Source organism: Neofelis nebulosa, chromosome 11 (genome assembly GCF_028018385.1).
Source record: "Neofelis nebulosa isolate mNeoNeb1 chromosome 11, mNeoNeb1.pri, whole genome shotgun sequence".
NCBI classification, from domain to species: Eukaryota; Metazoa; Chordata; class Mammalia; order Carnivora; family Felidae; genus Neofelis; species Neofelis nebulosa.
In genome coordinates, this window is record NC_080792.1 from 18,871,762 (window position 1) to 18,897,656 (window position 25,895).

The 25,895-nt window shown below is 39.1% G+C and overlaps 1 protein-coding gene across 4 annotated transcripts in view; it reads right to left on the reverse strand.

Moving 5' to 3' along the window:
• WDR7 (WD repeat domain 7) overlaps window positions 1–25,895 on the reverse strand; it is a 357,356-nt gene that overhangs the window by 59,579 nt on the left and 271,882 nt on the right. For all 4 annotated transcript variants that reach the window (XM_058691984.1, XM_058691985.1, XM_058691986.1 and 1 more), the window contains one exon: window positions 13,375–13,474. In XM_058691984.1, the coding sequence (XP_058547967.1) occupies window positions 13,375–13,474 (100 nt within the window). The remainder of the gene's footprint in view (window positions 1–13,374; window positions 13,475–25,895) is intronic.

Below are 25,895 nucleotides of genomic sequence, written 5' to 3' on the forward strand. Positions count from 1 at the left end.
CCTTCTGCATTCCATGGTGTCGCGTAAATACTTCTGGGCACCGTGCAACAGAATGCCTCTCAAATGACCTTGACTTTACTGACGCTTGGCATTAACCAATACACCCTATTCCCTCTGTAAAGCATCCTGACTGATGCCCACTCCCTGAGGAATGCCAGCAGTCAACAGGCTCACTCACCACTGCTCCCCCGAGGTGGGCGCTCTTTGACCTGGAGTTAACCAAAGCCATGCTAGTTGTGCTTGTCAACATAAATAGGCAGTTGAAATAAATATCAGATGAAATTATAAAATACCAGTGGGAAGATGGCTCTAGAAGGACACATACATAGACACACTCATGAAATTAGGTGTGAGACAAATGCACAAGACCGGGCAAAGTATAAACATCTAGGATTATACTCTGAGACTGCTTAAAAAAAAATTTCTTTTTAATGTTTATTTTTGAGAGAGAGAGAGGGAGAGAGAGCACATGTGTGCGCATGAGTGGGGATGGGGCAGAGACACAGAGGGAGACACAGAATCCGAAATAGGCTTCAGGCTCTGAGCTGTCAGCACAGAGCCTGACGTGGGGCTCAAACCTGGGAATGGTGAGGTCATGACCTGCGCCGAAGTCAAAGTCGGATGCTTAACTGACTGAGCCACCCAGGCGTCTCTGATACTCTGAGACTGCTTTATATGTATCTTTAATTTCTCAGCTTACTTAAACAGAAGATGGCATGGCTCAGGAAGAATGTTCTAGAACTATAATCAGTGGTCCAATTATAGAAAGGAAAAGCGTTGGTCTCACATCAAGAGAAGAAAAATAAAATTATCTTGACAGGATTTAAATTAAAATGAAATGTTTAAGATACATATAATTTTACATGATTCCACACTTGAGCAACATTTCTGATGAACTGAGCAGCTTCTGGGGCTGACTCTGCTAGATCCAGGGACTTTTATGTACCTCCTCTGACCTCCTCCCCCACTGAGATGTGAACTCCATCAAGAGCTCTATTTAGGATAGGAGCTACCAAATTTTGACAGAAAGCTCATTTAAATCATCAACATCTATTTAGAACCTATCATGAGCTATAGAGGCATGCCCTCATATGTGTTTTAGGGTACTTATGAATCAAATTTATTGAATGGTTACTACATGCCAGTCCTTGTTCTAAGTACCTTATATATCAAGAGTGGATACAAAGACTACAAAGCAATGCATCCAGAATGAATTCAATGATCTGTGACTCACCTAATATTTTCTAATTTTATATACTAAGTATACATGGGATATCTAAATACCTGAACACACATACATATATACATACACATGTGCACTTTCATTTTTTTTTTATGTGTTAAGAGGAAAAAGAGGGGCGCCTGGGTGGCGCAGTCGGTTAAGCGTCCGACTTCAGCCAGGTCACGATCTCGCGGTCCGTGAGTTCGAGCCCCGCGTCAGGCTCTGGGCTGATGGCTCGGAGCCTGGAGCCTGTTTCCGATTCGACTTCAGCCAGGTCACGATCTCGCGGTCCGTGAGTTCGAGCCCCGCGTCAGGCTCTGGGCTGATGGCTCGGAGCCTGGAGCCTGTTTCCGATTCTGTGTCTCCCTCTCTCTCTGCCCCTCCCCCGTTCATGCTCTGTCTCTCTCTGTCCCAAAAAATGAATAAAAAACGTTGAAAAAAAAAAATTTAAAAAAAAAAAAAAAAAAAGAAGAGGAAAAAGAGACAGCTAGCAAGGAAATTGAATGGCATTTAGAAATGTAGATAAAACGTGAATTTGAGATTAAAAATAAACGTTAGTCTATCTAAGCTTGTGCAAGGATGTTGAAATGCTTGTAACAACTCTGCTGGGCTTGTAAACAGAATTCTCTGACTGATGTATTTCCAACTACAGATATTACCAAGTGTTTTAATTTTCCTTCTTGGTGCAAAAATCCTGAATGCCACCATTCAAAGTGTAACACAGATATAAGAAATACTCAGCGAGTGATAAGAGGAGATAAACAACAGAAACACACACAGTCAGTTCAAAATATTCTTCAAAAATGTTTAAACTTCCAGAATAAATGATGGCCTGACTTCAAGCACTGCTCCAGATATCTGTTTCTCTTCCCAGAGATTCTTCTCTAAATAGCATTTCACTTTCAAAACAGGAAGCTTGTTAGGTAATTCTTCAACACGGTGTCAGGAAGCCATTGTCTTCCCCAACCATTCATCTTACTATCACCCCCGATGCCATATTTCTGGTTGCACCTGCCATAAAACCAGCTGCTGAAAAGAGCAGGAAGAAAATACCTAAAATGTCACAGTCTGACTAAGTACTGTAGTCAATTGTCACTGCAATTTTTGCAATCACCACATAAGTGCCCTTGATGTATAAGCGTTATAGACTTCTGCTCAGTGAAAACTGTGCCCGAAGCTTCAAAACTCTGCCTTAAAGAAACATCAATCTTACCGTCCACCAGATCCCTAAGGTCCATAGCTCCTTCTAACTACGAGTAAAATCTTTGTTATTTTTAGAGAGAAGAACATATTGTTTTCCAAACTTCTATTAATATAGGTGTGTTTGCTGACAGTTTTGTTAAGTCTTGAATATTAGCTTTCTTTTGATATATAGTAGCCTTAGACTGCTTGCCAAAATTAAACGTATTAGAGAGAATTATATGGTTTATTTTCACTAGAGTGCTTTAAATCTCATGCTGAAAACATTTTCATATCTTGCCAAGCCCCTTTTTAAAAATATTATTTATGGAAAAATATTCTTTTATGGAAATAAAATATTATTTATGGAGAAAGCCAGCATTCAGTCGTTTCTTTAACACTTTGCTAACAGCATATAACTTTACAAAATCTGTTACTGACTTAGTATTTAATAAGTCACAGATAAAGGGTGTCTCTACTGATCTACTGGAAAAACTGTTTTAAGATTTATGCAATTCCAGGTGTAATGCTAATCTGAAAATTGCTATGACATGAACCATTCACATAATCTGGGACAAAGCTTTTGGTTTTTCATAAGCAAGCTTCCCTTAAGCTTTCTTCTTCCTCCGGGCTTTGCAGATGTTGTAAATTATGCAGAATTATGCCTTCTGCCTGGCATAATGTCCCTTCCCTTTCCTCTTTTCTAATTGCTAATGGCTCAATTCAGATGCCCTCTCCTTTAGAGAACCCTTCCAGACCATTCTCCCGAGATTCCTAAGCAAGTCTGGGCTAGCGTGCCTCCTATGTTCTCCCACAGCATTCTAGATTGCCCTGCTAGAAAGCATGATCACAGTATTTCAATTATGGGCTTATGTCTTATCTCACATACCAAATCATAAACTCCTTGAGGGTAGGAACAGTTCCTATTTATTTTGTTGCTATCTTGCTTATAATATGGTATCTGGTACAGAGAAGAGCCATCATAAAATTTTTTAATTTTAACTTTATTTTTGTATGATACTTTAAAAGATAAGATGAATGAGGGGCGCCTGGGTGGCGCAGTCGGTTAAGCGTCCGACTTCAGCCAGGTCACGATCTCGCGGTCCGTGAGTTTGAGCCCCGCGTCAGGCTCTGGGCTGATGGCTCGGAGCCTGGAGCCTGTTTCCGATTCTGTGTCTCCCTCTCTCTCTGCCCCTCCCCCGTTCATGCTCTGTCTCTCTCTGTCCCAAAAATAAATAAAAAATGTTGAAAAAAAAAATTAAAAAAAAAAAAAAAAAAAAGATAAGATGAATGATAACTCCTCAATAAATGGATAAATTGTCCGTTGAATAGGATGACAAATACAAGAGCAAAACACACAAACTGTGAGGTTTCATTTTTTATAAGAATAATTGTGGTTCAAGAGTCATTCTGTTTGTTATTCACAGGAATATTAGGGAGGGTGTGAAAAACTAATGCCCATCAACTGTGGGCAGTTTCAAGTTTCAGAGCATTCTGGCAATCAGAGGCAGAAATCTTCTGACTTAGTACTCTACAACCAGGAATTTACTCTAACATATCAGATAGGCATGAAAAGTTATATAAATTAGGCCATTCAATGCAACACTGTTTGTAATGGTGAGAAAGGCAGGGTAGAGAGCTTAAATGTTAATTGATAGAGGACTGATCAATGGTCTCTCCTACATCTGTGTTTTGGAATACTATGCAGTCATCCAAACCGATTAAAACAGCCCTTTGCCCTTAATGTGTCCAATGCTGACGTCCTGAACTTCATTCCTACTCCCAGCCTGCTTTTCTCCCGGTTGTTACGGCGTCATAATCCATCTGTAAGAGCTGCTCATGGCTCACACCTGGATCACCCTGAATTCTTCTGTCTCACCCCCGCCTCCCCCTTAACAGCCCCGCACCGCACCTACATGTGAACAATCACCAAAACCTGGTGGCTCTCCTTCATCTTTCCACTCTTCTCCGTTTCCACTGCAACAACCCGACTCCCACCTCAGCAGCAAGCAATCTTTTAAAATAAAAATGGATCACCCCGATTCCAATTTTTAGAACCTATCTTACAGAGAAGAAAGTATTAGTGTATAAAGACATATATTCAAAGATGTTTACTGCATCCTTGTTTGTAAGAACGCAAAGCTGGATTCAATTTGAATATTTCATCAATAGAAAAACAGTTTTCTAAAGTATTTTACATGAAAAATATAAAGTATTTTACATTTTATAAGGAACACGCTAGATTAATGTTTGTCACCTGGGAATTCTAGCTATGATGCGCTAAGATTTTTTTTTTAACTTTCAGAGTAGTGTATTTCCTATGAATCCAATGTTGTGAAATAAAGAACAAAAGCCTTCCAAAAACAACAAATACAAAATAATTTTAAAATACAGATCATATAATTTCCCTGCTTAAAATTTGCTGAAGGCATTTCATCATACTAGAATCAAATCCGAGATCCCCACCCTGGCCCTCTGGATTGGAATTCTTCCTTTCCTATCCCATGCCATCTCAAAACTATCTTCTACTTGCTCACAAAATCAGTGCCCTCTGCACTTGCCTTTCCTCTGTTCCCCAAACTTTTCAATGTTCAAACCTTACTCTCTATACTACCTGCTCCTTATAATGCCCTTCTTCTAGATGGTGGCACAGTCTGAGGTTAAATGCCATCCCCTCAATGTGCTCACCCCTGAGTCCCTAAAGCAGTACCCAATCATTCCACTGTATTATCCTACCACTACCTGATATTTCCTTGTTAGTTTCTTACTTGTCTCCTCTCCTCTCACTAGAACAGCAGCTAGTTGAGGGCAGTATGCCTGTTTTATTTACAGCTAAAAGTAAGCATTCATCACATACTTGCTATTATCGAAGGAGATATATGGACTCACAGGAAGAGATAAAACACTGTTAAGTACAAAAAAAAGCAGGCTGCAGGAAACTATTATACTGGGGAAGAGGGAGGGAATAATATTATTTGTATATTACAGAAACAAGACTCAAAGTATTCAAACAGCTAAAACAGGAATTTAAACTACAGGTAACAGTAGACTTTAACTTTCCGCTTTAAATATTTTGTTACTGCTTCAGGTTATTTTTTAAATGAACACGAATTACATCTATAATTGAAAGAAGCAATCAATATAATTCATTTTGGGAAAAAATGGAATGCCAGAGAAAAAAGCAGGTAGACTTCCTCTTTCACCAGCTGCCACACCTCTTCCTCTTCTCTTGGTCTCATGTAAATGCTAATCATTCAAACACTGTATCTAGACTTCTCAAGGAGAGGATGGAAATTATCCAAATTACTCAACTCTGACTGGCTAGGTATCAGCAGATTATTGTCAAAGAAAACAAAATACTTGGGAATGCAAGTTGGTGCAGCCACTGTGGAAAACAGTATGGAGGTTCCTCAAAAAACTAAAAATAGAACTACCCTACGACCCAGCAATTGCACTACTAGGTATTTATCCAAGGGATACAGGTGTGTTGTTTCGAAGGGGCACATGCACCCCAATGTTTAGAGCAGCACTATCAACAATAGCCAAAGTATGGAAAGAGCCCAAATGCCCATCGATGGATGAATGGATAAAGAAGATGTGGGATATATATACAATGGAGGATTACTCAGCAATCAAAAAGAATGAAATCTTGCCATTTGCGACTACGTGGATGGAACTGGAGGGTATTATGCTAAGTGAAATTAGTCAGAGAAAGACAAATATCATATGACTTCACTCATATGAGGACTTATGAGACAAAACAGATGAACATAAGGGAAGGGAATCAAAAATAATATAAAAACAGGGAGGGGGACAAAGCATAAGAGACTCATAAATATGAAGAACAAACAGAAGGTTACTGGAGGAAGTGTGGGAGGGAGGATGGGCTAAATGGGTAAGGGGCATTAAGGAATCTACTCCTGAAATCATTGTTGCACTATATACTAACTAATTTGGATGTAAATTAAAAAAAAATTAAATAAAAAAAAAGTAAAAAAAAAAGAAAAAAGAAAACAAAATACTTCTGTCAGAGAAACCGAATCAGGCATTGGCGATAGCCTGCCAGATTCAGAGATGAAGCAGAATAAAAAATTTTACACCAACTTTAGACCTAATAAAAACTAGTTAAGATTCTAACGACAGTTTTCTTTTGAGTTATGAAAGCAGCCACCCACCTATGGATCATAAAAATGGCTTGTGGTTTACATAAAAAGGTTAAGTTTATAAATGAACTAGACTGAATTTCAATAGATAAGTAACAAAGGGATAAGGAACACATCATATGCAAATGAGGGAGAATGAGAACACTCACAACCACTCCTGTTGAAACCGAGAGAAACTACAAAAAAATTATGCTAACAAGTGAGAAACTGAAAATAATAATAATCAAATGGCTGAATTACTGACTTCATCTTTTATATCTTAAAAAGGATGAAGAAAACAGGTGTGGAAAATTACATAGTAATAAAGTTCTTAAAAACAAATCCAGTGGTGATTAATAGAAGACTTTAAACATACGCAATCAGATGGGCCAAAAACTGAGCTATGCTGGCAGCTGAGAATAGTATATTTAAAAATTGGCCTAAAATTACTTTACTTGAAAAGATTCTTATATAGCAGTAACACTAAAAGTAGTATTTGTAATGATTTTTAAAAAATCATTGAAAAAAAGTGTATCAGTAGGACAACAGATTAATGGTATGGAAAATCAGGATAAACAAAAGGACAACTATTAAACATAAATGGATGAGGACAGATCAGTCAAATGGTGAAATCTGCTAATTACTTGGCTTGATATTCCATTCATTCTACTTGCAAGATTAATCAAGTAGTCCTGGAAATAGCAGCAAAGAAAATCGTAAGAAAGAAATTGTAATAGATTTACTTGGTATGAAGTATAACGTACAACAGCAGGAGTGAACAGAATGAGGCTGACTGATTATTTAACTAATGACTAAATAATAATTATGATGGTAACAGTTTTTAAGCCCTTACTATTGGCTGACATTTGCTTTATATACATTCTTTTAATCTTTACAACGCAATGTTATGAGAGTTATTATGTCCATTTTATAGGCAAAAAATAAAAACCCTAAAGCATAAAGAATTTAAGTACCTTGCTCAGGCCACAAAGCTAATAAGGGCTGAGCAAGGATTCAAACCCAAGTCAGTCTGCCTCCAGAATCTGCTCTAATACTGCTATTAGACATAAATATATAACTTGCTAATTAATTTTAATATCAAATTTGGTAGGTCACAAATGCTATTAAAGAAATAATTATAATTTATCCAAACTAGAAATATGGTAGAAGTAAAGAATTTGAGAAGGCCATATAGATTCACGGGGGTGTAAGGAATTCAAAGGAAGGTCAAAGGAAAATAAATTTCTATAGAAACGTTAATGAAAACAGGGCCAATTTTCATTATGTTAATGTGGATTATCCTCAGCATTTCTGTTAACCAGCAGCACTTCACCTATAAATATACAGCAACTTGGGGCGCCTGGGTGGCTCAGTCGGTTAAGCGTCCGACTTCGGCTCAGGTCACGATCTCGCGGTATGTGAGTTTGAGCCCCGCATCGGGCTCTGTGCTGACTGCTCAGAGCCTGGAGCCCGTTTCAGATTCTCTGTCTCCCTCTCTCTCTGACCCTCCCCCGTTCATGCTCTGTCTCTCTCTATCTCAAAAATAAATAAATGTTAAAAAAAAAAAAAATTTAAATATACAGCAACTGTACAGCTGTATATATTCAGTGAAATCAGACATTTCAATATAATCTAAAGAGAAGTGTAATGGGAAAGGGGCGTTTCTTGAAATCTTTACTGTGTTTGCAACAGATCATCCTACAGATATTTTTGAATGCTTTCCTACATACCCTGGGAGAGGAGGAGGACAGGGGACAGCACGGCACAGTGTTATTGAATAAAACGGAGCTCAGAGGAGGAGGGGATTATGTATGACAATCAAGGCCAGAATCTCAAAGACCTTGAAGCACACAGGTCAAGGGCCTAATTTAGGTTGTTAGCAGAAGAAAAGGTAGATTTCAGGTATATTGCTAAGAAAAGTTGACTGAGCTCAGTGACTGGGTATGAATGGGTGAAGGACAAGGAATAGGAATTGTGATATCATTATATAATTGGGCCCTTAACAGAAAAAGGCAGGTTAGGAAAGAAGCAGGTAGAATGTAGCCTTGGAGAGATTTTCTAAAACACTGAATCTGAAACAATGACAAGAAGCGAAATGGAAATGTCTAGCAGATAAAAGCCTTAGGGCTGGAGTTTAGGCTGAGCCCAGGCTGTAGACCTGATCTGTCTCACCTGCTAAGAGGAATAGTCAATGATAATGTATGGATTCTTAGCCAAAGTCAGGGAAAAGAACAGGTGAGTGAAGAAAATCAGGCTCTGGGCAGTAGAGCAGTAAGAAGTAACATTAGGGGTTGGGGGCATCTGACTGGCTCAGTTGGTTACACGTCTGGCTCTTGGTTTTGGCTCAGATCATGATCTCATGGTTTGTGAGCTCAAGCTCCATGTTGGGCACGCTGACAGTTCAGTGCCTGCTTAGAACTCATTCTCCCTCCCTCTCTCTCTGCCCCACCTGTCTCAAAATAAATAAATATTTAAAAATTTATATATATAAAAAATTAACATTAGGATACCCCAAGACATTAAGAAAACCAGCTAAGGCTACAGTAAAATGAAAAATCAAGATAAGTGATAGAGCTGTGGAAGTCAAAAGACAGAATGTGAGAAGAGGGACCCCTTGGTCATGGTGTGGACCAGAGAACCCCAGTGATGTCTGAGTATGTGGTTTCAGTGGCTCTGCAAAGGTGGAAGCTAGAAGGTGTGGGGCGAAGGAGGAGCTACAGGCCAGTCATTCAATATGTACACTAGTGAGAGAAAGGACGGGAGCAAATGGTAGCTACAGAAAGGATTACAAAATGCATTTTTTAAAAGGGGTCAGTAAAGACGGATTCACCAAGACACATACAGGTACTTTTCATGACTCATAACAAAGAGGTTCTCTGGGCTATTTCTGAAAAAATATCCTATCCGATATCCCTTAGAAACAACAATTAGAGGAAGAAGGGAGGGAGGGTTTCTGACATACCAGAATATAATTATGCCTAAGATTACAAATACATATTTAATATAATTAAGGATACTTTATTTTTATTTACGTCATACAATGTTTCTTACTATATTTTTTACTCCTAAAACTCACCGTGTTTTATTTGATCAACATGTATTTTATTATGCATCCACTATGTTCTTTTAAAAAAATTTTTTTAATGTTTATTTTTGAGAGAGAGAGAGAGAGAGAGAGAGAAACAGAGTACAAGCGGGGGAAGGGCAGAGAGAGAGACGGACACACAGAATCCGAAACAGGTTCCGGGCTCCACGCCATCAGCACAGAGCCTGACGCGGGGCTCGAACTCATGAACCGTGAGATCATGACCTGAGCTGAAGTCGGCCGCTTAACCAACTGAGTCACCCAGGCACCCCCATCCACTATGTTCTAGACACTAAAAAATGAGCTTCAAAAATGAGGTGGTTTTTTTTTTTTTTTTGAAAAATGAGTTCTTGAAGGAACTTAAACTTTTCCTTAATAAAATTCTTATAAGATTTAGATGATTTCTGCCATACTTTCTGCCACAGGTCACTGCCTTTTTTCTAACACTATGGCCAAAGAAAGTAAGTATCTGGATCTACACGAGTGGATCGGCTGCCTCCAAGTGACACCGTGAGAACTTCATGAGGGAAACTAGCTAAAGGTACCTCGGAGAAACTGGCAGAGCCAGCAGTTATTTATCACCAAGGATGTGTTTCAAAAAGATTGGCGAATCAGTGAGACATAATATCCAGTCTGCCAAACCAAAGGCAGATATTGCCAGAGGGAGGATTTTCATCGCTGGTTTAACCACACACAAACCTGTAGCTCTAAGCATCCACGGAACTTCGTTAGCCTGCTTATGGAGAACGCTGCCTACCGACAAAATTTAAGTACTTCCTAGGGAGGTACGTTTCTTTTTCTTTAATTAAGCAAAAGTCGAGTCAGGTATGTTCCTCACTTGTTAGCGCTTGTCAGGTAAAAACGTAGTCAGCACCACAGCAGGATTTTTAACATCAAAGTTCTGATTTCCATCATCAGCCGGGAGTCGGCCTAACACCACCGGCAAGTGCTGCCTTTAGGAAGGAAATCCACGCATGGCCTCTGGCACTCTGCTTCCCTGGTCCACCAGTGAGGAGTGTGAACTAGCCCCAGAGTCCACAAACACCCTGATGTTTCAAGTGACCTTGCGTGTTGTCTAAAGTTAATGCAACTTAACTGCAACGGGATGGGTTTCCAAGTTTCTGTGAATATGACAGCAACCAGCACTTACTAAGACTAACTGCCTGGCGGGCACCGTGCTAAGAATTTCACATCAATTACACGATTTACTTCTCACAGTAACAGGGACTATTTCTATCACCACTGGCGGTGGGGAAACTTCAGCTCGGAGAGGTTAAGAAACTTCCCTGAGGTTATGAGATGCGTAAGTGGTGGAGATGGGCTTCAAGCCACACAGTTTCTAATTATTCTTCTCTGATGTATTACAGTCCAGTGTTTCCACTGACTTGGCAGTTACATGACTTAACCGTCCCTCCTCAGTTAGCCAAGGCGCAGGTCAGCAAACTTTTTCTGTAAAGGGCCATCTACTAAATATTTTCGGCTTTGCGGACTATATAGTATATGGTCTTCAGTGGCTACAACAACTCAGTTCCGCTCTTGCAGTGCGACAGTAACACAGACAACGAGCAAGTCGTCCAAGCAACCAGTGTGGCTGTGTCCCAGTAGAACATTTACTGAAACGGGGCAGGCAGATCTGGGCAAGAGTTACACTGAAGTCAAATTCATGCTCCAGACAGATATGCGTATTTATTCTGTGGCTTTGTATAATCTTCTATTATGTTTGGGAAGAACAAGTCGAGAGAAAATGGACTTAAAAAAACAAAAACAAACACAAAACAAAACAGCAGCAGCCAATGCCAAAAGGTACGGGACAGGGACTTAGTGTTTCTGTTCTATCCTTTACCAAGCAACGGAGTGACAATGACAGGGACCCTACATGTTCCTCCTCCACTCCCTCACAGGCATGGGTCCTCTGCTTCCACTGGGCCCGTGGATGTCCCCTCAGAGTCTGGCACCCCGCCCAGGTCACAGCACATCTTCCCATCAGCTGTGACTCTCCCTGTATAATGGTTATATAAGCCTTACCGTTCTGCAAAATCGGAATCCTACCCTTAGAGTCTAGTGAAGTTTCTAGTTATCCTCTCTACATGTTTTATGTCATATCTCTGTGTCTTCGCTCATGCTAGGGAAACCGTCCCCCTCTCTGTGTTACCTGATGCGGAGAGCTAATTCAAGAAATGCGTTACTGCATATTCCCAGTTCAAAACTCCTAGTCCTTGGATTCACTCCTAAGAAGACATCATTTCTGAACATGACAACTATACTTGTGTATTCTGTTTCAACTGTTGACTCACTGATTTCAAATACTACAACACTGACACCATGAAAGAGTTATGAGAATCCCCGAAGTGCCATTGTCACTGGATATAACTGGTCACTGGCTAAAGCAGTGAAGACTGAGTTTAGAGATTTAGGTTCATTTTCATGTTCTGAGTGATTAGAAGAAAGGGTAACCTTTACTTTCATACAGAGCTGGGAGGTAACCGTTATTCAATCATACAACACTAATGATCATTTGGGGTATCAAGAAGCTAAGTAGGAAAAACATCATGGGGGCACTAAAATGTCTAAATGTACTAAATATACTGCTTGGTATTCTGTCTCTCTCTCCGCCCCTCCCCCGCTTGCTCGCTATATCTTTCTCAATAAAATAAAAATTTTAAAAAACTTAAAAAAAAGTGTTCAACATTCCAGTCGTCTCCCCTAAACTTGTCTGACCCTGAAACTCTCCCCCCCCCCCCAACATCTGTTACCATTTCTTAGAACTACGGTTTCATGAAAAGCAACCAGGGAAGCTTTTGGAGAATAAATTAAATGCTGATTAAATTTAAGAGGCAGTTTAAAATTTTAGCTATAGCCTTATGAATTTCTTCATAATACAGTTGAAATTCCTAATACAGTTGAATATAATTCCTAATATGGTGGAATAGATCAGCACTGATAAATGCTACAATGAAACATAAGAAATTATGACTTGGAACTATTTATCAATGAGCACTATAAATTTACCATAATCACTGGGGAGCTTAGCCTTGGTTTTGCCATTTGCTAATAGTATGATCTCCGGGATAAAGAGATTTAAAGTCTCAGAGTTTTGATTCACCTCTATCTAGAGCAGGGCCAGATGTGCCCTGTCTAACCAACTGGCACATTTTGAGAACCCAGTGATCGAGATGAAAAACAAAATCAAGAACGATTCTTCATCAGCAATAAAGTGTTATAAAAGTATACAAGGAGTTATAAAAGTATAAAAAATAATATATTATCTCATCAGTCTCACTTTTATAGAGCCACACTCAATGCTGTTGTGGTTTTCTTCTTCTCTTAAACTCTGGCTGGAATGCTGTCTTATAATTGCCAAATATCTGGTTTTACTTGGGAAATTAATTTTTGGTTAGTTATTAATCAAAATAATGTATCATCCAGAGTTTCTCAGACAACACATGGCACAAATAGGAGAATCAGAAAACTCTGTTTGAAAGAAGAGATTTACCACCAAAGAGCTAGTGAGCAGGACCACCTTTCTCTGGGCTCTGTTAGGAACCCATCTGTGGCCGCCCTTCGTCGCCAGTGAATAAAGACAGTAGGGCTCTATATTCTCTGAGTCCTTCATTAAACTATTGATCCCTTTGGCATTATCCATAATGTTCCAGCAGCTCAGCATGTCAACTGGTGAAGCGCTAGTCTCCCACTCCTTTCAATAACTTCCACACTTTATGGAGAGGAAGTCGCAATGATTTATTTACCTGACATTTTCCAGTCCGGATGTCGTACAGGGCCACTGAACCGTGGCGAGCTCCAACGGCTATTCTGTGATTCCGCTCATAATAGCTGACCATGTAGAACCTGGATTGAACATTTTAACAACAACACAAACAAAAACAAACAAACAAAAAAAACAGGTGAGATAACCTGGAGGTGGAAGTGGGCTCTGACATAATATTTTTAAACTAACAGATTATAATTAATACACTGAGATTTTTCAAAACTGTTCACTTTAGTGGCTCTTAAAATCAACTGAAAGAAAAATGATGTGGAATACCACTTAGTCCCGTTAATAATTACTGGCAGGAAAAGACAACTTCATCATTACAAACACCCTTGAATTTTCAAACGATAAACAGGGTCAAATACAAACGAGATTTAATATGGACATTCAGTTCTGCTGGAGTAACTATTATGCAAATACTTCTATTCGAACAGAAACAGAAAAGATGAAAAGGCGTACATATTCAATCTGATTATGTTCTCATATTTTATTAGAGTATTAAGCAGTGAAATATTCTTTCTAGCAGAACAATCATAAAAAGCTACATAAATGTTATGCTTAAGTTGATATCAATAATTTAGAATGAAATTAGTAAGTTAGCCACAAGAAAAAGTTATCTGGCAAGTTCCATAGATCTTCCACATTTGCCAGTTTATCCAAATGAGAGCTACGAGTACAGTAGTGTAAGTAAACATATTTGGTACTTATTTGGCATTACATGAAAAGAAAGCTTAGGAAGGATGATTTGAAGGTTATAAGAGGCTGATTTACTTTTATTTCTTTTTTGCTAAATTAATTTTCTCAACTGAATTAGGTATCTGAACTCCGGATCTATGCTTTGCCATAATGATTTCATGACCATATGGCTGGAGCCTGGGAAGATACGAATAAAGATTATTACAAGTGTAACTAAGGTATGATTTTATATCCCCAAAGAGTTTTCAATATACTCAGTATGAGTTGCCCAGATGAACAAGTGGCTTACCCTAAATATTTATGATATCGCACAATTCTACCACACAACTGTTGCTTTTTTTTCTCTTTGATGTCATACTACCAAGCTAACTTTTCCATTATTATCTTTTTAAAGATGGGACGGGGAGGTAAAACATGACAGCAAGGAAATTACTGCTCTAATGCTTTCTTGAAACTGAGTAAAATACTGCCTGGCCATGCGACTACATTTCTGAGAGGCTGAGAGAGAGAGAAAGAGGTTTGAATGTGAGGATTTTGAAACCAGAGATATTCTGATAAAGCTGTTTGGGCATTCATTATGACATCCATCCACATTTCATAAATCTAGGAAACAAGATATTAAGTTTTAAAACTTTTTGTTTGGTACTTATTAGCAAGTAGTGGATTCAATAATACTTTCGTCCTATCCCTGAGCCTTACCCAGTGACATGACTTCTTTCCTTTCAGTGGAAAATTAATGTTTTATCTTTTTAGTCACAAGAAAGACACTATATTGGGATGTCCTGCTGGTTTTGCTGGGCTCAGGTATGGGATGTCCTCTCTGTATACTGGCTTGAGAGAAGAAAGGGTACTGAAGGCTTCTGACACATATGAAGCTTCCCCACTATTAACTGATTAAAGTTAGTTTCTCCAAGTTTTTCCTGTCTAAAGCATCATGTCACTCTATCAGAGAAGGTAGGAATCAGCATTCAAAATCCAATTTCTTAGAATTGAAAATAAAAATCTGAAGGGTTTAAAAACACTAGTTTATTATTCAATAATTACAGTGGTTTAAGTACCGGGCATCACCATGTGTCTACACCTGCATTTACACACTTAAGCACACACAATCTATTCCTTATTAGAGTAACATGGAACATAATATCTAACAAACGGCTTAAATAGTCTGTGCCGGCTAATAGCCATAGGAAAATAAAATTTCCAGAAGTATTTTCAAAATCTATGATAAAACTTTGCACAGATGTAGTGGTAATATTGCCTAAATCTTTCTGCAGAACAGGACTATAATTATCTCTCCAAATTCTCCTCCTCAAAACAAACCTGTGGTAAAATACATTAGTGTGGACAAAATTTAAACTAGAATCTTAAAAGTTTTTGTTACATTGGTCATCTTCTGTGCTCTGGATATCAACTTCATGTTTCTGTACCATCTATAAACACCACAATTTATGGAAGAAAAAACAGGTCAAAATCTCTTCCTGGTATGAAAGCTTTAGTTTGCCTGCAAAGGGCTATATGTTACAGGTCTGCATTTTCATTGTCTGCAATTTACTGCTAGAGCAATACTTCTAAGTGATATAACAGTTCTAGACAGTGAAGGTCTAATGGCATGTTTTTATCTCTGGATTTCTTGTTAAACTTTATACAGCGTCTCTTTTAAAAGAAGAAATACATGCAGTCACTTCATAAGTGTCTACTCTAGGGACTGGCTGCTGCAGTAGGCCTATCTCTGCCGAGGGTTTCCAGAATCCACCATACCCCTAGACTACTACTCTCCTAGAACCAGTTTTCTATTGAGGGGCTGTCAAGATCAAGGATAGTGAGATAGGCCTTATTTACCCCTACCCACAAAGGTATCACTGGATTGAAGAGGAGAATCCACTACCGTTTTTAAAATTATCCCAGCCTTGACCTGATCCTACGTGAAAGTCTTAAATTCCTCCAAAATTTGGAAGGGAGTGTTCTTAGAATAAGGACTCGTGTGTGTGGAGTCTTGTGAAATGGGATCTCAGTCTCCAGTTCCCTGCACTGATACCATGTCACTTGGGCAGCTTTCTTGGGTCACAACCCGGCGAGAGTCCCTTCATTATATTCAAATTAAAACAGTGATCTCTGTTGCTTGGCCCATCACAAAGAAACTCGGCTAAGTTAGAGAATCCATTACCACCCAAGCATGTGAAAAAAGAATAAACTGGAATTCGGTAATGTCACAAAATGTATTTCTTGCTGGGGTTGGGCTGGTTACCATCCCAGAAGTTTAGTTCCTGACATCCACACTTTCATCAGTGCCCACATGCGCCCGGGGACATCCTCTTCAACCATAAATCAAGTCACATGTCTTATGTTCACAACCATCCCTCAAGACGCTACATGATGTGGTCCCACCTCTCAGACGTCATCTGCTCTCCCCTTGCTCACTCTGCTCTAACTATACCGATCTCCTTGTACTTTCTCGAATATGCCAAGAGTGTTTCCACTTTGGAGCTTGAACACTTGCAGCTCCCTCTGCTTGAAAATCTCATCTGCCTGATGTCTCCATGGCTCAGATCATACAGTCACTTTGTTTATGTCTCTGTTCCAAGATGATCTTGACAAAGGAGAGCTTCATGGGGCATCTTGTCGAAGACAGCAGCCTTTCCTCCATTACTGTGTAGTCCAACATCCTATTTTTTTCTTTATCTTTTGTTGAATGTATGAATACATAAATGTGGTCCAAACAAACAGTAAAAAGTCATGCAGTAAGAAGTTCAAACACTATGCCTACCCTTTGGGGACTAGTGTATAAACTGTGCTAAACATACTGGTTTTTAAGACCAGTATTTTATAGGGTCTAAAATAATGAGGTAAAGAAACAAAGGAAATAAAAACTGTCCAAAAAAGTTAAGCAGAAGTCAAGAAACAGAGAACGGCCCCATGATCACTCTAAAAATCTATTTTTAATTGAGACAAACAACTGCAGATTTACATGGAATTATCTGAAAAGGCCCCCGTAACCTGGATATATCAGCATGAGACCAACAGCTGCATAGTGGAAACTATTTAATTCTACCTTAGGGAACCAGAAGAGACTACCTAGGCTGAAACTCAAGAAGGCAAATATAGTCTAAGTAACGATGTGTACACGAAAGTATGTATTTTTGGTATAAATGTTGTTACGGAAATAAAGATTACGCTAAGAATCTGCCACACAAAAATGTCAATGAACACAGTACTGTCACACACACAAAACAGAATTAACAGAAACAGCTTATCAGTCATTAGTAAACACTGCAATAGGTTACCTTATTTCTCCAAAGCCCTATCTATGACCTCGACTCTTCAGGACTAAGTCACAACGGGGTGACATCCACTCCACAATGGAGCGGTTTATAGTGTGAAACACACATGTGAATTGAGTGCAGGATCCTGGAGCAAATCACTTTGCTTGTGAGCGTGCCAAGCACCCAGTGCCTGAGTCTTGAAAGAGCTTCGGTACTCTCTATTTATATAGTCTCCTTTGAATTGGTGATCTTTTTGTCTTTATTAAAAGTGGCCTTCAAATAAGAGAAAACTGACGTGAAATTTAAAAGTCAACTTGGAAACACACAGAGAAAGGAAACATCAACTCTTAGCAAAAATGTGATTTGGGAGGAAAACAGAAACCGGTAGAGTCTCTTTCTTCACTATGACTCTGGTAACCTGCAATAGTCTCAGGTTGTTGTTACTAATTTCATATCCTTGAGCGTTAAAAAATAAGAAACACTCTTCAAAAATCCAAAATTAATTCCCATCTTAACGTGAAACCATCTAAATGCTAAGGGTGTGCAGAACAGAATGTATGGAATGAATACGATTATTTACAATTTATAACTATTTACAATTATATCTGGCACTGCCCCAAATACCTGACACATGTATTTTCATAAGTAAATGAGGTATTAGGACTATTGAATGGCTTTTAGAAATTCTTGATGTTGATTTAAAACCATTCACAAACTTTTGACTCTTTTTGTTGAAAAGGTATTAAGGGGGGCGCCTGGGTGGCTCAGTCGGTTAAGCAGCCGACTTCGGCTCAGGTCACCATCTCGCGGTCCGTGAGTTCGAGCCCCGCGTCAGGCTCTGTGCTGACAGCTCAGAGCCTGGAGCCCGTTTCAGATTCTGTGTCTCCCTCTCTCTGACCCTCCCCCGTTCATGCTCTGTCTCTCTCTGTCTCAAAAATAAATAAACGTTAAAAAAAAAAATTTTTTTTTAAATTAAAAAAAAAAGATATTAAGGTAATAGGTACTTGTAAAAAAACTCAGGGGTGCCTGGGTGGCTCAGTCAGTTAGTTAAATGTCCAATTTCGGCTCAGGTCATGATCTCACGACTTGTGAGTTCGAGCCCTGCGTCGGGCTCTGTGCTGAGAGCTCACAGCCTGGAGCCTGCTTCAGATTCTGTGTTTCCCTCTCTCTCAGCCCCTCCCCCACTTGCACACTGTCTCTCTCTTAAAAGTAAATAGACATTTAAAAAATAATAAAAAAAATAAATAAAATAAAAACTCAAACACCGCCATTATGTATATAATAAAAAGTCAGTCCTCACTCTCATGGTAACCCCTTTCCTCGCCAACGGTTGACTGCTATTAACGATTTGGTGCATCTTCTGAGAGTTTTTTCTAGTTTTGTTTACAGAAATGATACCGTATTACCCGTCCTATTCTGCAACTTTCTTTTCTTCTCTCAACACTTCATGGAACCACCCCCCTCCTATGTCAGTATACGGGCTCCCACGTCATTCTTTCTCATTCCTGCATTTTACTCCTCTGTACGTATATTCCATCATTTAACAATTCCCTTTCTGACAGTTAAGTTGTACTGTATGTGGATACTTGTATATATAAGTGAATGTTTTTGTAGGACAGAATCCTCAAAGCAAGACTCTGGATTAAAGCATACACACATTTTACATTTGATAGGCAATGTCAATTTACCTTCAATTCCCTCTAAAAGTAAGAGAGTACCCCCCACTTGGTATTACCAAATTTTCTTTTTTACCAACACAAGGAAAAAAATGGTATCACATTTTTGTTTTAATTTGCATGAAATAACTTTTTAGAGAGTCATTCAGTTACACTCTGCTGGATTTGCATGGAGGTTTCTTTATTAATGTAAACAAAAATTATTTAAAAGCTAATCAACAACGTGTATCCCTATACATAGTAGATGAGGAGTGAATTCTTCAATATCCATGAAGTGTTCCCAATAACCCACGAAGAAGATTAGAGCCCTAAGGGTGTCTGGGTGGCCCAGTTGGTTAAGGGTCCGACTCTTGATTTAGGCTCAGGTCACGATCTGACAGTTGGTGGGATCCAGCCTCGCATTGGGCTCTGCACTGACAGCACAGAGCCTGCTTGGGACTCTCTCTCTCTTTCTTTCTCTGCCCCTCCCACACTCGTGTGCTTTCTTTCTCTCTCTCTCAAAATAAATATGTAAACTTAAAAAATAAAATTGAAAAAGAAGAAGAAGATTGGAGGCCTAAACACAGGCAAAGCTCTTCTGCGGGAAAGAACAGGTAAGGTAAGCCTTCTTGGTGAAGCAATCAATGCACAGGTCACACTACCCACAGACATCTGCCCCAGTCCCCTTGCTGGCCAGTATGAGATGCCAAAGAGCTCTTCTGAGGACCACCATGTGAGGGCTGGGAAGAGGAAGAGCAGGTTTTCAGAGCATTGTCTGACAGTCTTCACAGATACATCGCTGTAATCGGGGTTGGGGTGGGGACGCTCCGTAAATCAGAAGGTACTTTATAGAACGTGTTCCCACACTGACCCCAGAACTCCAGGTCTCCATGCTGCTCATGTTTTTGAAAGATTTACAGATGTGAAAAGTGGTTTGGCAAAGGCACCAGTTCAAGGGGAGCTGTGTTAGTTTTGGGGGATGTGAGCGGTGGAGGGTAAGATGTTTTCTAGAAGTGCATCATTCTTGTGGAGGGCACCAGTTCAAAAGGCAAAATGGAAAAATTCCTCATTCTGAGATGGTGATGGATACTGGTGAATTCTATTTGAGAGTCACAATCTCCCATTCAGCCTCTTGTAAACTGTAAGTGGTCTATAGATATTTCCTGAATAACACTGTTAAATATTTAACAGGTGAATTACTTTCCTTCTGGAAGAACTTGCTATGGACACACTGTAGCCAGAATGCTAAGAGGAGAACTGGAAATACTTCCTAGGTTGTATAGGGAGCAGAATTTCTGCAAGGAAAATGCCATGCATGTTAAGAGTGCATTGTATGATGGCTGGGAAAGAGTTCTTCTCACCTGGCTCTGCCACTTAATAATTGGTGTGAACCTTGGGCAAGTTACTTAATTTGCCTATGCTGTGGTTCCCTTATGTGACAATGGGAACAACACTAGTACCTAGTACCTCAACACTAGTACCTCATGGTTGTTGTGAGGCTTAAATGAGCTAATACATGCCAAGTACTGAGAACAGTACCTGGCACACAATAAACCCTACTATGTACTATGTACTTAGTACCCTAAGTACATGCACACTTTAGTAGCTTTCATCATCATCACCATCACCAGCATCACCAGCATCACCATCACCACCATCTTCTGTACCTCTGAATATATACCACAGGAAGAATAAATCAGAGGTAGCTAATGTGCTATTTTCCTTAGGGCAAATCAGTTCTAACTGGTAAGATGCTAATAAATAAGGGAAATGAATGCACCGCCCCCCAATTTTATATTTATTTCTTAAATATTTGTGATTGGCAAATATAACCTGATAACAACTGCAAATTATTTGAGCTTCAGCTCCAAGTTGCTAATACAAACAACAGGGGTTTTGGTTTGAAACTCTTTATATCATTTCAAACAGTCTGAAAATTAAATATGCTTCCTGTGATACAGTGGAATGGAATACTCCCCAGAAGTGGCAGAGGTTTGTTCTACAAAGAATTAAAAATTTTTTTTTCAATGTTTTTTATTTATTTTTGGGACAGAGAGAGACAGAGCATGAACGGGGGAGGGGCAGAGAGAGAGGGAGACACAGAATCGGAAACAGGCTCCAGGCTCCGAGCCATCAGCCCAGAGCCCGACGCGGGGCTCGAACCCACGGACCGCGAGACCGTGACCTGGCTGAAGTCGGACGCTTAACCGACTGCGCCACCCAGGCGCCCCTGTTCTACAAAGAATTTTAATACTGAAAGACAGCCATCTGTTGGGGAGTTTTTCTTAGGAGCAGGGAAGTGGACTAAAATGGTTTTACAGGGACTTCTACTCACCCGAGCATACGAGTAACATCTATAATTATTTATTGTAAAAAGAGGACTACAAAATGGTAACCAATTTAAGAATTTTCCTGGAAGTTAGGACAGAAGCTGTTTTACATTCCATTATTGTTATCACCATACGGGATAAGAACAAACCACAGGTTTAGAGGAGTTTTTTAAAAAAATGAGCTCATGCACTGTTCTAAAGTAGACAGTGTTCATCTCCTTACTGGATTCTAAGTGCCCATTTAGGGTGAATAGAGCTGATTCAGCTTTTCACTTGAAAAGAGGATCAATCAGTCTGTCTACATAATAACAAAGTTTAAGAAAATGTAAACTGGCTCTGAAAATATAGACTTTTCATTCTTCTGTCTAGATTTTTTTCCTCATTCAGTTCAAAACTACTTATTTTACCTTGTTTTTTTTTTTTTGTGTGTGTGTATCTGTTATAGCTTTAATGTTTTCCCAATGATTACTTTATTATTATTTTTATTTGAATTTTCTAATATATAACAAATTTAAAGAAATACACACTCATTGTAAAAAAGAAACCCAGAGAATATAGACAAATAAACAGTTAAGAAAGGAAAGTTACCCTTGACCACCAATCTCCTCCAGCACCCCAGGCACTCAAGGGAAATGCTTCTCCCAGGATTTTTTTTTTTCCTTTTCATATGTATTGTACGTGTACGTGCGTGGATATTGATCCTTACATATAGTTTTCTTCTTCAAAAAATGCTTTTATTTTACCTACTCTTCCGAAACTTTGCTAGTTTCTCTTCTACCGATACCTTTCTATATCAGTAGAAATGGATTGACCTCAATCTTTTTAATGGCAGTATGATGTGCCACAGTTCTGGTATCTTTTAATGGAAACAACTGTTGGTAAACAATAATTACATTTAGAGGACATGAGCAACTAAAAGTGTTTTAACATAAAGTACATTTTCTATAGAAGATTATACTTTTCCCAACAAAAGTCAGCTGAGAGATAATCAGTTAAATCCAGCAAAACCACAAAAACATTTTATTTTTTCATGCTTATTTATTCATTTGGCGAGAGTGTGTGTGAGCAGGGGAGGAGTAGAGAGAGGAAGAATCTCAAGCATGCTCTGTGCTGTCAGTACAGAGCTCAACATGGTCCTCGATCCCATGAACTGTGAGATCATGACCTGAGGTGAAATCAAAAGTCAGACACTTAACTGCCTGAGACACCCAGGCACCCCAAAAACATTTTAAATTTCAAGGGGCTCCTGGGTGGCTCAGTCGGTTAAGCATCCAAATTCAACTCAGGTCATGATCTCATGGTCCATGAGTTTGAGCCCTGCGTCAGGCTCTTTGCTGACAGCTCAGAGCCTGGAGCCTGCTTCGGATTCTGTGTCTTCCTCTCTCTCTGCCCCTCCCCTGCTTGTACTCTGTCTCTCTCTCTCTCTCTCTCTCTCAAAAATAAGTAAAACATTAAAAAAAAATTTAAATAAAAAGAATTCAATGTCAATACTCCTAAAATGCAGACGATTTTTACATTTACAGTAAATTAGAGTAATTTATATCCTGAGCCCTTTAAAGTTTCCTCCTTACTACTACAAGTCTCTAATATGTACTAAGAAATCCAAGTATTCACACCGTTAAATATTTGCTCTGGTCTATGCACAGATTGTTTGAAAACTTCTTCATTCTTGGCAATGAAACATGTAACGCAGAAGAATGCACACCGTAATTTCTGCAAAGTGAGCCCTGACTCATCCGTCAGAGATTCACCATCACATTTAATGTAAGATTTCATTCAATGACCACCAATTCTGGTGGTCCCTCCTCTGTGTCATACCACCTGGAACTCTTCTATGTGTCCCAGACGCCCTCTTACCGAAGCACCGTGACATTTCTCTGCTTCACCATCCTACCTCTGCCAAGCCAACTTCAGGGCTTTTGAAGCAGCGACAGTGCAGTGCCTGACTGACCAGATGTAGCCGGGCAGCCCGCACTGACTCGGCACAGCCCCGTATACAGAGCAGGCACACATTAAATGTCTGCTGAATAAGTGAACAAATTCTAAAATACTTTCAGAAAATTTTAATCGCGAAAAGCTACACAATTGCTTAAAAAATATTTTACTTTGTTAAATCAACTGAACTCCATTTAGTGACCCCTATTTTTTTTTTAAGTTTATTTTTATTTAAGAGAGAGAGAGAGAGAGCAAGGGGGGAAGGGCAGAAGAAGAAGGAGACAGAATCCCAAGCAGGCTCTGTGCTATCGGCAGATAGCACTGACAGCACAGAGCCCAATGCAGGGCTCGAACCCACAAACCAGGAGATCGTGACCTTAGCCGAGCCGAAATCAAGAGGCAGATGAACCGACCGAGCCACCCAGGCACCCCTACTGAGTCCTATTTCTTCAGTGATTCCTTTTTTCTAATTTTGGAATTGGGTACTGAGATTTATCATTTACATGGCAAAACCCAGTCAATTAAAATATTTTCTTTTCATATTAATTTTCAATCCTAAAAATAAACACCATCTAGTGTTATTTAAAATAATTAGACGGTATAAGCCATATCAGAGTGACTAATTAAAATTTCTCATCACTGAATGATTGAGAATGATACGCTGTCATCAAAAATAAATACTGAAGGCTCAACATTACACATCACTTAAGTTCATATTGATTTCTTGATTTTGTATAATGAATAATTATATGCTTTTAAAAGAAGTGGACTTTACTTTTCAGAGCAGTTTTAGTTTCACAGTAAAACTGAGCAGAAAATACACAGAGTTTTCCCATATACTCCTGGCCCCCCACAGACCCCCTCATTATCAACATCTACCTTCCGAGAGTGGTCCTTTTTTTTTTTTTTTTACAACTAATGAACTTCCATTGACACATTATCATCAGCCAGAGTCTAGAGTTTACATTAGGATTCACTCTTGGTATCGTACATTCTAGGGGTTTGGACAAATGTATAATGATGTATCCACCATTACAGTACCACACAGAGTAGGTTCTCTGCCCTAGAAATCCTCTGTGCTCTGCCCATTCATCTCTCTTTCCCACTAACCCTTGGTAACCACTGATCTTTTTATTGACTCCACAGCTTTCTTTTTCAGAATGTCAAATAGTTGGAATCACCCAGTATGTAGCCTTTTCAGATTGGCTCCTTTCACTTAGTAATTAGCATTTAAAGTTCCTTCATATCTTTAATGGCTTGACAGTTCATTTCTTTTTAGCGCTGAATGTTTCATTGTCTAGAAGTACCATAAATAATATGCTGTTAAAAGCGCAATGGTGATACTATGTGAAACCTATGCTCTGACTTCTACCTAAGTGGCTTTTTCCACAAAACTTTATCAGGCTAACACAAATAGCATAATAAAATAGGAATTCCTTGTTTCTTCTTTTTAAAATATTTAACTTACTTTTCATATTAGTTGAGTCTTTTGTTCATTAAATAATCTAGTGTAGGTTCAGATTTGATACTTAATTACTTCAAAGAATTTTAGGGAAGGCATTAAAGCAGCTGTAGCATTCCGATATTAGGAGCATATGACATAACATGTTTCAGAACTTTATTATGAGATAGAATGGTAATCATATATTAATAAATCAGTAATGAGGAACAATTTTTAACATTTTTGAGTTGTATCTTGCCTCAGGTTATTAGGAAGCCTCTCATTTTATAGAGGAGGAAACTGAAGCCCACAGACATGCCCGAGGCTGTCCAGTTGGGTGTGGCAGAGGCAGGGGCCCCCACAATCTAGAACCCATCTGCCACTGAAGGCAGCCCACAGCCACTCTTAGAGTGACCGTTCTTAAAGCACGTTCTGCTTTGGACCCGCTTTCACAGGAACACTAAGATGCTATTTTCCCTTTTCACTCTCGTTTTTTCACGAGTGTATAGTTGGCTTTTCCAAATGCTACAGGATGTGAACTATCACAGGCAGAAGCAGATAGGAGAATCTGGCAGGCTTCTATTAATGGTAGATTGGAAAAAACAAAACAATACCATTCTTCTAATTTGCTGTGTCTTGGAAAATACAATTTTTCATTAAAATGTTATTTGCATAAACATTTAATGGGTTACTTTTAAATTTCTTAATTTTAATTTCTAACATGCCAAATATTGACAGGTATAATCCACATAAACAAAAATTTTGGGGGGGTTCTCAATAATTTGTAAGTATAAAGGGGTCCTGAGACCTTAAAAAGGGTTGAGAATTGTTGACATAGTGTCTATCTTTGAAAAAGTAGGCTTGCTCTCATTCTCTTGCTCACATATATATATAGCTGTGTGTGTGTGTGTTTGTGTGTGTGTGTTTGTGTGTGTGTGTGTGTGTGTGTGTGTGTATACAGAATATAGATCTTAAGATTTCATATATATTCTGTACCTCTGAGAATTTGGTTTCAATGAAACAAAAGCAAGCTAAACACTTAATAAGCACTTAGGCTGCTAAGAAGAGACTACAGGGTAACTTTGGAATCAACAGGATGAGGCAAGATTTAGGACTGGGAAGGGGCAGGAAAGAAATTGAGAAGGTGAGGCTGCAATGGGAGAGGTGAGAGGGGGTGAAGG